Source organism: Pleuronectes platessa, chromosome 12 (genome assembly GCF_947347685.1).
Source record: "Pleuronectes platessa chromosome 12, fPlePla1.1, whole genome shotgun sequence".
Classification (NCBI taxonomy): domain Eukaryota; kingdom Metazoa; phylum Chordata; class Actinopteri; order Pleuronectiformes; family Pleuronectidae; genus Pleuronectes; species Pleuronectes platessa.
In genome coordinates this window covers 10,660,688-10,676,446 of record NC_070637.1, presented here as the reverse complement: position 1 = coordinate 10,676,446, position 15,759 = coordinate 10,660,688, and the positions used below count along the sequence as shown (strand labels likewise).

Below are 15,759 nucleotides of genomic sequence, written 5' to 3'. Positions count from 1 at the left end.
AGAGGTGATTCTGATTTACAAGGACACTTCAAGGTTTTCATGCTGCTGTTGAGGAAATGTTCCGGTTTCATCTCGGGCAGTCAGGACTGTTTCAAGTGATTAACTGGACAATTGGTCAACTCTGTAGAATAACAATATCTGCAACTTGCTGTCTGGTAGATTGAATGGAGACATGCTGAACATGAAGTTCATGTCTCAAATTAACCGTCTCTCTCCCTCTGTGTCTCACCAGCGGATCATGGATAAGTATTTTCACCAGATGCAGACGATCGTCACAGAGGGGAAGACGTCCTCTCAGATACAGTTCATGTTGAAGGAGATCATAGACCTGAGATTGGTGAGTGGGTCTTCGCGATTTTTCTTTCATTTGCACAATTGTAAAGAGTCCAACATTCAAATTCTTCAAAGTAAGATGGATTTGACCACAGAGATTTATTTAACCGATCTGTCTGATGACCAGGAACATGATACTATATATTCTGGTCATATTCTGTTTAATGAATATCTACACTGCTGTTTTTAAGGAGTTCTAACGCTTTTTAGAAGGACTGATATAGATAGATACATAGATCATGGCAAAGAAATGTAAAACAATTCCAGAGAAACAATGAGCAGGGAAAAATGGAAGAAACCTGAGGAAGACGTGATAACTATGGATCTTTAATGAATTCATCAATGTGTCCCCAGTCATTAGAATATTCCTCTGTGATTGACTGATTCCTCTGTTTATGCCAAAATGTATCTAGCACTGTGTGATAAAACCCACACATGCTCCTTTATTCTCAAATATGTCAAAGATAAAGAGCAAAGAAATCTGTTTAACACTACAGAATCTGTCTGATTCAGGTTTGAAGTCATTGTGGTTCTGTACTTTTTTTTTTCTTCAGCACAATTGGGTGTCCAAAAGACCCAACCAGGGTCTGAAAACCATTGTTAAATGCCACAAGGAGGCAAAGTTTGAAAAGCAGGAGGAGCTGATAAAGGTGCAGCAGCAGCCGCTCTCTAAGGTCGACAAGATCCCAGAGTTCTCCAAGGTGAGACGAGCTGTCCTAGGCTTTGACACAGATCTTACCATTCTACCCTTTTCTTACCTTCTACTGTGAGGATTGTACAAATGCACTGCATACAGGAGATGTGAAGCTGCTATTTACTTTCTGTCCCTCATTGTTGATTTGCTTATATTTCTACATTGGAATCACAAAAACAATGACAAGCAATGACCATGTGCTAACTCGTTGTGTTCCATGGAAACTAAAATCGTTGTCAGACGTGACCTCCGGGTGAAATCTGGAGAATTGGCTACAGACTTCAAACATTTAAATTACTTGAGCTGACATTTTGATTAATGAAAGATTTATCTGAGAGATTTGAAATGTTCATTTGAATTAAAGCTGGAACCTAAAGCAGAGTCAGGACTTGTTAAGATTCTGCTATAAAATCAGAAACATATAATATTTTATGATTTATACAGATATTGGTAAAAACAAGTTTCTTAGATGTTCTACTTATTACTGATAAAAGACATATAACAGTGGCTTTTGTGTCGATTGGTTCATGCTTCCTTCTCACGACCACGATTTTCAGTAAGGCAGTTTAAGAGAGGGTCACCTAAATGATATTTATGTTGCCTTACTTACGAAACTCACACAAACTTAAACACTAGAATTAAAAATCCTTTATTTTGGCTAATTTAAAAGATATTGAGTCATGGTAATAATACTGTTTTTCCCTTTCTTCCTGTGTAAAGCCTATAAACCTTGAGGCGCGGCGACCACCACCCAGGAAGAACATCATGAGCCTGTCTTTGCAGAACGATGTTCGGCTTCCTACATCAGAGAATGCCCGGAAAGCACGCAGGAATAGGAAAAGCCTCCCAGCGAAACAAGGGGCACAAGGAACACAGGTACGACCATATATACACAAACTGTAATCCACAAAGCAGTGGGCATATATAGAAATACATATACACACTTTTCTGATAATTAATGTTAGTCTTTGTGATGGAAGATTTTCCAAGTATTGGAAATTCCAGTTAAAATGTTGTTTAAATCTGTATATATAGGAAAATCATTGTGAGTATTTAATTTCCGTATTACTAGTAGCTTTACAACAGGTCTAGTTTTTTATGTGGAGCGCGAGACTGGTCTTTATGATTGATGCCCTCAGAGTTTAAGTACCTGTTATGACCTATTCCCCTCAGGACCTGTTCAAGAAGGTCTGCAGTACCCTGAAAGAACTGACGCCTGAGAACTTCAACCAGGTGATGAAGCAGGTGACTTCCTTGACCATCGACACAGAGGAGCAGCTCAAAGGAGTCACTGACCTGGTGTTTCAGAAAGCCATCAGCGAGCCCAGCTTATCGGCGGCCTACGGGAACATGTGCCGCTGCCTCGCCACGGTAAGCAGGTCGCTTAGTTGAGCAGAGAAGTGTGTCGACTTTGGAACAAGAGAGTTTTGTGTTTGTAATGTAATTGTTTGAATTGAATTTAGAGAAGTACATCAATATAGCTTTTTTGAAACTGCTGCATTCATCAGATGCAAAAAACAATGGAGGAATTAAGGGGTCTTTTAACCATCTATAGGAGGGGTATGCAAACAGTGTCTCAATATGCAGTCAACCACTTGTTAAATGTTCATGCAGCAAATAGATCAATTGGTTCATATTCAGCTCTGCCTTGAAGCAGAATAATGCTGTGAAAAGCAACACAATTCAATACAGTGTGATGATGAGGTTTTATTATTTTGATGCCTCTAGAGTCTACACCAGACGACACACACTATTTATTAAGGAGTTTGAAAATCAGTCGCAACAATCCCTTTAAAACACAATTTATTAAACATGTATATCCTTAATTACAGACTCTATTAACAAGAGTTCTAGAGAAACTATTACATTTTCTGTCCGCCATCATTTGATAACAAAGCCTTTAAAATATATTAGTCATTAAAATCAAAATATCCCAAATACAAAAATGTGAATTTGTCGATATATAAAACAAATGTTAAACCCGCAGAAAACTCCTGTTTTTTCAGGGTTAGTTCATTACTTATTTTATTAAATGTATATGTTCTCTACTGAATTCATTCCACTTACTGTTCATGTGCAGCTCAAAGTGCCCATCACTGACGAACCGGGCAACACAGTGAGCTTCATCCAGCTGCTGTTGAGCCGTTGTAAGAAAGAGTTTGAAAAAGACAAGGAGGATGATCCGGTATTTAGGACAAAGCAGAAGGAGCTGGACTCTGCTGCATCGGTAAGTGTGACACCGGATCTTTACCTAAACGTCTTTTAGTTTCTGTTTCAACTCTGTTCAAAAGGTTTGTTTTCTTGGTCCCATTAGACTGATCGTGACCGACTGCAGGAAGAGCTACAGGAAGCCAAGGACATTATCCGGCGGCGTTCCGTCGGCAACATCAAGTTCATCGGCGAGCTCTACAAGCTCAAGATGCTTAAAGAGCCCGCCATGCATGACTGCGTGATCAAGCTGCTGACCAACTACGACGACGAGTCTTTAGAGTGTCTCTGCAGCCTGCTCAACACCACCGGCAAGGACTTTGACCTAGTGGTGGCCAAGGTGAGCTGGTGTTAGTATATTTCACATAAATCGTACATTTATTTTATTACGGTCTTAGAAAGGTCTGAAGGGCTACAGATTGAAAGCTTCGAATATAATCTACAGGATAATATGCGGCTGGTTTCCCTTTCCAAAATTAAGTATTAAGAGAAATGCGTTGTTTGCAGGGATGAAGATGTGATGTGAACTTTTTGTCAGCAGTGTTTTGACATTAGTGCAGCTGAAGATCAGTTCATGTCTCTGCTTTCATCCAACCAAGATGTATTCTTCTACACGTGTCAAATACGTGTTTTAAGAGGTGATTCTGATTTACAAGGACACTTCAAGGTTTTCATGCTGCTGTTGAGGAAATGTTCCGGTTTCATCTCGGGCAGTCAGGACTGCTCCAAGTGATAAACTGGACAATTGGTCAACTCTATAGAATAACAATATCTGCAACCTGCTGTCTGGTAGATTGAATGGAGACATGCTGAACATGAACGTCATGTCTCAAATTAACCGTCTCTCTCCCTCTGTGTCTCACCAGCGGATCATGGATAAGTATTTTCACCAGATGCAGACGATCGTCACAGAGGGGAAGACGTCCTCTCAGATACAGTTCATGTTGAAGGAGATCATAGACCTGAGATTGGTGAGTGGGTCTTCGCGATTTTTCTTTCATTTGCACAATTGTAAAGAGTCCAACATTCAAATTCTTCAAAGTAAGATGGATTTGACCACAGAGATTTATTTAACCGATCTGTCTGATGACCAGGAACATGATACTATATATTCTGGTCATATTCTGTTTAATGAATATCTACACTGCTGTTTTAAGGAGTTCTAACGCTTTTTAGAAGGACTGATATAGATAGATACATAGATCATGGCAAAGAAATGTAAAACAATTCCAGAGAAACAATGAGCAGGGGAAAATGGAAGAAACCTGACGAGAAGTGATAACTATGGATCTTTAATGAATTCATCAATGTGTCCCCAGTCATTAGAATATTCCTCTGTGATTGACTGATTCCTCTGTTTATGCCAAAATGTATCTAGCACTGTGTGATAAAACCCACAGATGCTCCTTAATTCTCTGATCTGTCAAAGATAAAGAGCAAAGAAATCTGTTTAACACTACAGATCCGTCTGATTCAGGTTTGAAGTAATTTTGGTTCTGTACATTTTTTTTTCTTCAGCACAATTGGGTGTCCAAAAGACCCGACCAGGGTCTGAAAACCATTGTTAAATGCCACAAGGAGCCAAAGATTGAAGAGCAGGAGGAGCCGATAAAGGTGCAGCATCAACCTCTCTCTAAGGCCGACAAGATCCCAAAGTTCTCCAAGGTGAGACGACGTGGCCGCGTGTGAAATCTGTCTGTGGACCAGGATGTGTGGTGGTCCTCTCTCTGCTTCTGACATCCAGCAGTGGAGTGGGTGTGATGTTGGGGAGCTTTGCTAGCTCAGGAAGGCAGGCTGCAGGCCGACTCTCTGCAGCACGTCCTCGTGCATACACAGCACTGGATTCACTAGCTTTATCTGCTCGTCTCCGAGGAGGGAGAGACCCTCGACTCTGAACAAAGTGTGGAAGGGATCCACCTGCAGAGAGGAGGACGCTTGATGAGAAAAAAGGGACGACCTCTTTGGGCGTTTGAAAGATGCAAAAACTAGATGATGTGCAAAATGGAGGCAGAAAGAAGTGATTTGATTGAAGCGATTAAGAGATGACAAAAAAATAAATGATTTGATATGAAATCTGGTACTTAAGAGTTTCCTGGTTTCGCATTCATGAATGTGAATGTGAGCTGTTCTATGATAGTAAACTGATAACAGGTCGACATAAAGTTGTATGTAAAACAAACTTCCTCCTATATTTATATATATAATTAATCAGGTGGTTTAAATTAGCTTCTGTTGAAATGACACATACACTTTGAGTTAAGTAAAAACGCATAAATATCAGTATTATATTGAAAATGGCTCCTCACACTCGCAACGTGTTTTTGTATATATTTTAAACGCTGGAGGGGTAACAGCGCCCCCCGGCGGCCGGCTGGCGCCACGACAGTTGGCATCCTGCGACGTGACGTGCGACGCAGCGACGTCACCAACGGTCATAATGGTGGGGGGCCGCTGAGCAGGAATCTAAATAAAAAATCATGTAGGCAGTGTTGCCAACTTGGCGACTTCTCGCTAAATCTTGCGACTTTCCAAATCCTCATGGCGACTTTTTTTTTTCAAAAAACTAGCTTTTTCTGGAGATATTGGAGACTTTCTGGTGATTTGGAGACTGACGTGAAAGCATTTATCGTTCTGCAGTTACTGTCAGCTGGCTATGCTACACTACAACATTTTAAAAATTTAATTTATCATAATTTTGGGAAATATTTTTTAAGGAAATTATTCAATAACTTCACTGTAATACTGTATATTCTCACAAAAATCATGTCACATGTCCAGGGAGTCAAGCTGGCTATGTTACAGTACTAACTTTGGGGAAAAGTGATTTGTATAATTTTGGGAAATAATTATTATGAAAACTATTCAATAACTTCACTGTAATACCATATATTCTCACAAAAATAATGTCACAGGTCCAGAGAATAGCATAGCCATCAAGAAACTCTGGAACTGTGACATGATTTTGGGGAGAATATACAGTGTTAGACCGAAGTTATTGAATAATAACAATAATAAATGTATCCCAAAATTATGCTAAATTAGTTTTTCCCAAACTAAGTACTTTAGCATAGTCAGCAGGACTCACTGCACTGACATGTTTTTGGTGCGAATATACATTATTACGGTGATGTTATTGAATAATATATCCAAAACTTATAAAAAATATATTTTTTCGAAATTAAATACTGTAGCGTAGGCAGCAGGACTCTTTGCACCTCTGACGTGATATTGGTGAGAATACACAGTAATAGAGTGAAGTTATTGAATATTTGTGTAATATCTTTTTTCGTTGCTGCACTTTGTAGACGGTCCCTGCGCACTCGTTTCATAGCAGGCTGTACATAGGCATCAATGTTCTGTGTCCATCACAGAGGACGACTCATATTGACGATAACTGGCCTGTGGCCCATTGTCTACCTTACTACGGTGGGAATTATGCAGCGTTTATGCTTTAACAACTTTCAGTATCTTCATCGATGCAGAGTCCACATCGTGATGGATCTAAGAATAGAGACATTTCCAGACCTCTAGTGTGGAACGTGGTGAAACTGAATCCTTTCAGGAGCCTGAAAACTAAACCAAACTTATGAAAAAAAAATTGGGAACTCTTTTGTTTTAGTTTGCAGGTCCCAAGCCCGGATAAAGGAGGAGGCCTGGACGTAGAGCTAGCAATGCCGCCCAACTTAGGGGAGAGCGGGGTAATGTGGGACATTTTTTACATTTGCTCCCCTCTAGGCGAGCTAAAATGATATATCAGTAAAATTTACACATTTCCCATTAATTCAGGATGTTTTCTAGAAATGGAAATGATCAGAATGTCTTCAGGACAAAGGGCAGGTTAAAATATGATTGTTTTAAAAAAAGTGGTCTTGTGTCCCACTTTACCCCAGCTACGGGGTAAAGTGGTCCACTTACTTTTTCCATTTTAAAACTACCATAACAACACATGTTGTAATAGTTCAAATCCAGACAGCTAGATTGACAACCACTAATATCGGACTAGTAACAGAATCATGGGGATTGGTCAATTAAGCACATTTATGATTATTATGATTCATGTGATCTCTTGCACACCCTAGCTTACCTGCACAATGTTTCTCTGTCCAATTGGCAGGGACAGGGATATTGTTTTTCTCTGCGTATTCAAATGCCAGTTCACGGCACTTACAGTTGCAATCAGAAATATTCAACCCCCTCACCTCAATAGACATTATAGTGATGTGGATGACATATAATGACAATAAATGACAAAAAAAACTCATCAAACAACAAAGGATATCTATTGATGCGTATTTTAGTTATTTTGACAACAGAAGTTGACTTAACTTTGAAGTTCAAATGAAAAATGTAACTCTTTCAACACATGTGCATGTGCAGTATTATTCAACTCCCCCAGCTTCAGTACTTTGTGGTGCATCCTCTAGCTTTTATAACCTCTAAAAAAAAAAATCGGTAAGTGCGGACAAGCTTCTTACACCTCTGGATTATAATCTTTGCCCATTTTTCAAGTGCAAAAGGCTCTAGATCAGTGATGTTTGATGGCTTCCATGCTGCAACTGCCCTCTTTAAATCCCACCAAAGATTTTCAATCAAATTTGAATCTGGTGACTGTGAATGCCACTCCAGGACGTTCCAGGATCTTTTTCTCAACCAAGCTTTGGTGGACTTGGAGGTTTTGCTTTGGATCATTGTCTTGCTGGAAAGTCCAATGATCACCAAGGTTTAATTTGTCAACAGAAGGCATCACATTCCTCTTTAAAATGGCCTGGTATTTCTGTGAATCCATGATGCCATGCACACAATAAAGATTGCTAGTTCCTGCCGCAGAAAAACAGCCCAACATCATCTTTGACCAACCTCCATGCTGGACTGTGGGGATGGTATTCTTCTGGTCCTAAGCCTGGCCTTTCACACGCCAGACATACCGCTGGTCCATAAGTCCAAACAGTTCCAGTTTGGTTTCATCAGTCCATAGAACTGTCACCCAAAACTCAGTAGTCTTATCCAAATTCCTCCTGGCATATTCTAGTCGACTTTTGATGTTCCTTGTGGTCAAGAGCTGAGTGTTTCTTGAAGCTGGCCATGAAGTCCTTTTTTATTCAGTGCACGTCTTATAGTTGCCACTGAAGCACTTGAACCAGCCTTCATCAGGTCATCCGGTAGGTGTCTTGAAGTCAGACAGGGGTTTATCTGAGTTGTTCTGACTAAGTTGCTGAGGGTCCTTGATGAAATGTTGGGCTTTCTTTCACGGCCAGGCAGGTTTGAAGCTGCTCCATCAGTTTTAAACTTCCTTATAATGTTCCAAATTGTGTCTCTTGGGATATAATTTTATGGGGAAATCTTCTTCTACCCAAGGCCTTTCAGGTGTGATGAAATAATCTCCTCTCTCAGCTTTTGTGGAAGCTCCTTTGTCTTTCCCATGATTGTGTGATATAAATTTTACTATTAGGGCAATGATTAATATGAGGAACAACTTTGATCTTTAGACAGACAAATGTCTCCCTGAGAAACCAGGGTGTTGATCCACCATATGATGTTATGTTACTTTCTCACCCTCACATTTACCTAACAGAGACTTTACAGCACAGGGAATTTGTTATGGTTGTAGACATTAAGACAGATGTTACACTCCAGGGGTCTGAGACAGAGCAGAAGACAGGATATTCATCACCTATTCTACACATCAAAGAGGTTGATGTATAACATTTGTTTCCTCACTAGGAGGGGCTTGGAGGTGTATAAAGTGTTGCTAATTCTTGTATGTCATTGCTCATTGTATGAAATCTATTCCATGGTCTTGTACATTGATGCCCATCTGCAGATGTAGAATAAACTTCAAGAAAGACATTGTAATGACTTGTGCTTGACTATTGAGAAATTCCCATGACAATTGCAACTCACCTTGAATACCTTCATGGGTGGGGTTTATATATGCATCACAGCTGAAGCAACTGAAGGATCAGTAGAGTTCCCAAAGGCTCAATAATATTTCAACTCAACTTTAGGACAAAAAAACTGTCAGACAGCTTTAAAAACAACAATATTATATAGGGGTTGAATAATTGTGACATGGCTATCTTAACAAAATATACTGCTACACACAAATACTACATCATGCATTTTCCGTGTTGATTTTCTGTATCACTCAACTCATAAAGAAGTCATCCAAAGCAGAACTTTAATGTCAACTGTCAACTGTCAACTGTCAACTTTATTTGATAAATCCTTAAAATCTTTGGGGGGTTGAATATTTCTGATTGCAACTGTAACTGGAGCAAGGCCATGGAACTGGTCAGCTAGTTGTTTCAAGTGTTTGGCAAGCTCCTCCTCCATGTCACCTGTGAATATTCTCTTTGCCTCAGCTACTGTACCCCAGGCTACTGATTTTACTTTCCCTTTCTCTTTTTTCTTTATGAATCTTTTGAGGGTTGTCTTATCAATATTTCTATCCTTTCCAGCTTTTCTTAAGGACTTCTTTCCTTACATGACCTCAGCAGCTGCACTCTCCATCTCTGCGAGGGGTGTTTGGCTCCAGGTTGTCTTCCTGGTGTATTGTTTCTTGGCATGATGGCTTTTCTACAATGTTTATGACATTAAAAAATAAAACATATATAATGTAATATAACACTAAAATATGTTTAAGACTAAACTTAACTTGTGCTTCATGGTAGGGTAAAGTGAGACACTGTCCCACTTTACCCCGAAGCCACTGTTTTAGAAAAACAACCTGATTCAATTTGTTTTGACATAAGAGTTGATTAAGTTCAAAGCAAGAAATTTTTTTCACAACATTTTTGTGAAAAAACATACTTTCCACAGCACCAGCACCAACTTCTCCTTCAGGGCAAGGGGGGAATGGGAGGGGCTTGAAAACATAATGGTCAAATGAACACAAATGTGTTCCGTTGCCTGGATACAGGGGGTGTTTCACATCACCCGATGTCCCACATTACCCCGCTCTCCCCTAACAGCCTTTTGATTCAATTTGATATTCTAACATTTAACGATACAGGACAAATAGATTTATGTATGTAGGTCTAGATACAGCATTAAAGTCATGAAGTTATTTTGAGAAGTGAAGGCCTATTTCAATGGCAAGATAAAAAATAAAAAATAAAACAGAATCAACAGAAGAATACGGAAGCGTTGACTTCATTGACTTGAAAAAAATAAGTTATGGTTTTTTATTTTATTGAGAACTTTTTTCTCTCAGCTGAATGCAATACGCTTCCGTAGGATAAAGCAAATTTTTAGTTCTAAACATATTTAGGGTGTTTTTCTCTCTCTTTTTTATGTCCTACTACAGCGGCCATTACATTGTGCAAATTAGGCGATGACGTCATTTAGCGACTTCTAGCGACTTTGAGGACAGCCAATAGCTACTTTCCTTACTGAGGAGTTGGCAACAGTGGCCTCGATACGCGCTTCACATCAAATCTTCCTGGATAACTAGACACACGCTTCGAAGCCTCCACGCGGAAGGACACGTCACTAATATGTATCTCTTGACTTTAATATCTCTGTGTGGTCTAACGAACCCCCCCTGGCTCTTCTTCTGTTTGTGGTTTTCTGAGCCCGAATACTTCTCCACACTATTTCAAACACGACAGTTTTACGACACATCACGTTGGTTTCCAGCTGTGTTGTTGTCAGCGGAAGCGGCAGAGAAGCTAACACAGGGAAGCTGCAGTTTATCGGCCAAAGATCAGCGTGTTGATGCGGAGCCGTTGTTCCAATCACATATGTGATGATAAAGCGGTTGTATGGAGCAGGACTGAGGCGATTATAAATGCGATTTAAAAGACAGAATCTGACTGTATCACAATTTCCAGTGGGGAACTCTGGGAAGAAGAAGGAGTCAGTGTCGCGAGAGTAATGTCGGCCAAAATAAACGCAAGTAAGAGCAAGGACTGCGGCGAAGTTATTAAAAACTACCACAAGCAGGCGTTTGAAAACATATCGAAGGCTCTACGGATCGACGAGGATGATACAGGTTTGTGTTGCTGTCAGCTGATGATGATGTGTGGTGTGGGGCCGCTCGATATTTACATATGTAACATGTCCCCTGTGAGAACAGGTGAGAAGGAGGAGGCAGTGCAGTGGTACAAGAAAGGCATTGCCGAGCTAGAAAAGGGGATCGCTGTGGAGATCACGCTACCAGGTAACTTGCTAACAAACACCCAGATGTTTGTGTTGTTTTATTCACATGACCCCACCCAGAGGGAAGGGAAATACAAAATAAGACCCCCTGTTTGTCTTGGCGTTCACCTCTCGACGTGACTGAGCTCAATTTGACAAATTCTCAGGTTTATAATCGCTAATGATGCTGTTAATTTCAATACTGGAGATAGCATTCTGCTTAGATAAATGTAGAACTAGAAAAGAGCTTCAGAACAACATGAGATCCATTTCTCTGTGACCTACATTAAAGGAGATGTGACCAGTCAAAGTCACAGAGTACGCTGCAAAAGGTTCAGTATCTCTGTATCGACCGTATCGCCCTTAATTATGACCAAAGACATAAAACTTTGAATCTATCAGTTTTTCACGTGACTCAATCAGCCTAACTGCATTAAGAGCCGTGACAGTGCAAGAGTTTGATGATTGGACACAGACTGACCCTTTAGCCTTACTCTCATTGTTCTATTAGCAGGAGATCAGTATGACCGAGCAAAGAGACTACAAGATAAAATGGTCAACAATCTGACCATGGCAAACGACAGGCTCGCTTTGTTAGGTGAGTGGCATCTTGTCTGTGTGCAGTTCTGAAGTCGAGACACTATAATAATGGTCATGTTACACAGACCGAGGAAGGATGCTGGAGATCAATACTGTTCTTGTTTCACAGAGGCAACGCTGGCGTCTAAGTGGAGATATGAACCCAAGAAGCCCTCTAATCATGTGCTTCAACAGCCAAAGCCTGTTCCTAAAAGCCAGCCTGGGGTGTCCACTAACACCAGGCCCTCCACTGCTGTCAGACCCCCGGCTAGATCTACTGACACAAAGGTGACATGAAACATTACATTTACATTGTCAATATGTTATTTTACTTCATAGTCAAGCGGCATTCTCCTCTATGACCACTTTTAGCTCCAGATATCTTTTAAGGGTTGACGATACTTTCAACGTTTTGTGTCCACTGAGTGTTGTGTCCTCGTTCCAGTCCCACATACATGCCCACAGTTCCATTCATACCTAAATAAGGGGCCACGTTGGTCTGGCGTTCCACACATACACAACTGATCCCACATTCCATTCCTGTAGGTGAATGTATTGTACTTGGAGCATGCGCAGTCGAAACGTACACTCAATGGCGTCACACAATTTTTTGGCTGCACCGATGTCCACATAGGGGTCAATGTAAATTCTAGCAGACGTAGGTAGATGACAACCTTTACGTCACAGGGACTACCGTGGACCCCAGTGGACTGGCGGACACAAAAACTATGAATTCACCTCTTTTTCTTTGATGTTTTCTCTACAGGGAAGTAGCCATTTTAATAACAGTGCGCGGCTCTCAACGGGCAAATCTCACACTAAACAGGTTCCCAAAACACTATCGTGCAGGTGCACCATTGGCTCGGCACCGCCCAAGGTGATTGTGACTGATCAAATACATTCAATCAATGCCTTTCATTTTCCCAATAGTAAACTAATAATTGGTGCATCAGCCAGACCATCTGCTGGCGATGTCACTGTGCTGTGAGGATATATCTGTGCTATGTGGGACTAGTTATTTGAGGTTGTCAGCTTCTGATGTGTTTATTGTTTGTTTGTTGCTGTCCAGGTGACCCCACGGCCGGGAAGAGCTCAAAATGGAAAACCCACAGCCGGGAAACAGCCACCAAAGGGGGATTTGAAGAACTTTAAGAACGTGGACAGCAAACTGGCCAACCTGATTCTCAATGAAATTGTTGACCGGTATTTAGAAGCACCACCATTAGAGCTGTTGAACATTTTCTTGTACATTGACGTGTGAATAAGAACAAACAGTTAAAATGGTTTGCTCTGCTCATTGCAGCGGAGCGTCTGTATCCTTTGAAGACATCGCGGGACAGGATCTGGCCAAGCAAGCACTCCAAGAGATCGTCATCCTACCTGCCTTAAGACCAGAGGTGAATACTTGGTGACATTTTGTCTCTGATAACTTATTCATGTTCAGATTTTCATGTAATACCTTTTCTCATACGATATGCCATTCAGCTCTTTACTGGCCTGAGATCTCCGGCACGTGGTTTGCTTGTATTTGGCCCACCTGGAAATGGGAAAACCATGTTGGTAAGTGAGGCTTTTTTCATTTGCATTTACCAGTTGATAAACTTACTTCAGTGTTTTCAATCGAATAAATGCCTTTACTTCCTCTTTCAAGGCCAAAGCAGTCGCAGCTGAGTCAAAAGCCACATTCTTCAACATCAGTGCTGCCACTTTGACCTCCAAATATGTAAGAAAGCATATTTTTCAAACTTATTTTTCTGGAGAATGCCTCAAGGATATTTTTAACTTATTGGCATTGTTGTTTCTTTGAACTTCTCTGTCATCATCATCCCAGGTGGGAGAAGGCGAGAAGCTTGTTCGAGCACTTTTTGCAGTTGCCAGAGAATTACAGCCCTCCGTCATCTTTATTGGTTTGTATCACTTTATTTATAGAGTAGATATGCCCCTAATAGCAAATTGTATCCCCCAGATTTCAACTTATGAATAAACCTCTACTTGTTTTTCTTGAATTTGACCCTCAGATGAAGTGGACAGCTTGCTTTGTGAACGGCGGGAAGGAGAACACGATGCCTCTCGTCGATTAAAAACCGAGTTCCTCATTGAGTTTGACGGGGTAAGAGCAGCCTCTGACATTTGATCATGAACCATCTTCAAGGTGCGGGTGTCACCGTTATCTCGTGTTATTTTCACAACCGTACCTCTTGGTTGTAGGTGCAGTCAGGAGGGGATGATAGGGTTCTTGTAATGGGAGCAACCAATAGGCCTCAGGAGCTCGATGAAGCAGTGCTACGGTATATTATGCAATCTTACATATATAGTTACAATATTAATGCAGTTATTATTTGGTATGTTTGGACAAGGACTCCACAATCTTTTATTTTATTTTTCTGCAGGCGATTTGCAAAGAGGATCTATGTGGCACTGCCAGATGAACAGGTATTTACTGTCACAGTTCAGAAACTGATGTGGGTTATTTATCAGTTTTCAAATGATGTTTTTATTTTTTCACTTCCTTAAGTCATATGTTTTAACTGTCTCTCCTCCAGACAAGATTGACGCTGCTGAAAAATCTTTTGGGAAAGCATGGGAATCCTCTGAGCAAAAATGAGCTGTCCTTTCTTTCAAAGTGAGTTTAAATATTTAAACACCGTGCAGGTCTTACAAAGTCATTTTATTTTGCTTTGCATTAATTCCTTGACATTTTACTTGATAGACAAACTGCAGGATATTCAGGCAGTGATCTGACGTCATTAGCCAAAGACGCTGCTCTCGGGCCGATTAGAGGTAGGACCCCTTTGTCACATCATTGTATTGATCCCTTACTCATACCCTGTCCTCCTTTATGGGCTTTATCTCTTTGATTTTCATGTTAAATTTCTCTCTCAGAGTTGGGACCAGACCAAGTCCGATGTATGGCTGCGAACGAGGTGAGATAATGTTGATAAAGTACTCGAAATACTACAGATATGTTCTCGACGCTCATTTACGTTGAGAAGAACAGTATTTTTCTGTATAGGTAATCTCTTGTGTATTCACAGATGCGAAACATCAAGATAAAAGACTTTGAGGATTCCCTAAAGCGCATCAAACCCAGTGTTAGCCCAACCAGTCTTAACATGTATATTGAATGGAACAAAGATTTTGGCGACACAACAGCTTTTTGAACTTTATAGTTCATTGTCCCCCGTAAAAAAAAAGAAGAAAAAAAGTGTTTGATTTGTTCACAAAACATAGATAAAATTACAAATTGTTTTGAAAAAATCTTTCTATGTACAATGTATAAATATTGACATTCATGACATTTGGAAGCAGTGTGGGTAAATTTCCTGTTTTATTGAAAAGCTTTGCTAATAAGATTCTTTGGACCCTTATCACTGAACTCCAACCTTGAAAGTGAATTTATTTATTCTTGAGAATGTCCTGCAAAATTACAAATTACCTTTCTCTCGCCTCAAGGGGGCAGCAACCTTCTGTAAATCATAACATAACTACACCAATTAAAGATCATTTTCCATTAGTTACCTGGTGTAATGACATGTTGATAGTATTAATCACCAAGTGCTCTGTGTACTTATTATACACATGGAAGAGTGACTATGATTGATGCTTTTGTATTATAAGAGTTATTGTTTTTTTCATTTGCACTTATTGTTTGACGTTATGAAGTCTAAACTTGTATTTGAAAGTAGGAATGAATTACTGTGTTTCACAACACAATAATTAAATTCATAGAGAGTTTTAGATTAAATGTAATGACCTCCTACTTTCCTAACACTTCAATAAACACATCCATCAAGGTGTCTGCCTTT

General features: G+C 40.2%; 1 protein-coding gene across 5 annotated transcripts; it reads left to right on the top strand.

Annotated features, from left to right (window-relative positions):
* Positions 1-10,621: 10,621 nt before the first annotated feature.
* On the top strand, positions 10,622-15,759 carry spast (spastin). 5 transcript variants are annotated; one of them, XM_053436697.1, is made up of 17 exons: positions 10,622-11,228; positions 11,313-11,396; positions 11,889-11,972; positions 12,084-12,241; positions 12,720-12,830; positions 13,023-13,156; positions 13,257-13,350; positions 13,439-13,513; positions 13,605-13,676; positions 13,785-13,860; positions 13,972-14,063; positions 14,162-14,241; positions 14,344-14,386; positions 14,497-14,576; positions 14,664-14,734; positions 14,837-14,877; positions 14,989-15,759. In XM_053436697.1, exons 1-17 carry the CDS (start codon positions 11,111-11,113, stop codon positions 15,112-15,114), a joined length of 1,539 nt encoding a protein of 512 aa, XP_053292672.1. In that variant the 5' UTR covers positions 10,622-11,110; the 3' UTR covers positions 15,115-15,759. The 5 variants fall into 5 exon arrangements, with proteins under 5 accessions (XP_053292672.1, XP_053292673.1, XP_053292671.1 ...); XM_053436698.1 differs by having other exon boundaries at positions 10,624-11,228; positions 11,886-11,972; positions 12,780-12,830; XM_053436696.1 differs by having other exon boundaries at positions 10,624-11,228; positions 11,886-11,972.

Excerpts from the sequence above, each read along its gene's own strand:
- spast (XM_053436696.1), top strand. The coding sequence starts at position 11,111 with ATGTCGGCCAAAATAAACGCAAGTAAGAGCAAGGACTGCGGCGAAGTT. Across the intron at positions 11,229-11,312 it reads GATCGACGAGGATGATACAG|GTGAGAAGGAGGAGGCAGTG; the intron begins GTTTGTGTTGCT and ends CTGTGAGAACAG. Across the intron at positions 11,397-11,885 it reads TGTGGAGATCACGCTACCAG|CAGGAGATCAGTATGACCGA; the intron begins GTAACTTGCTAA and ends TTGTTCTATTAG.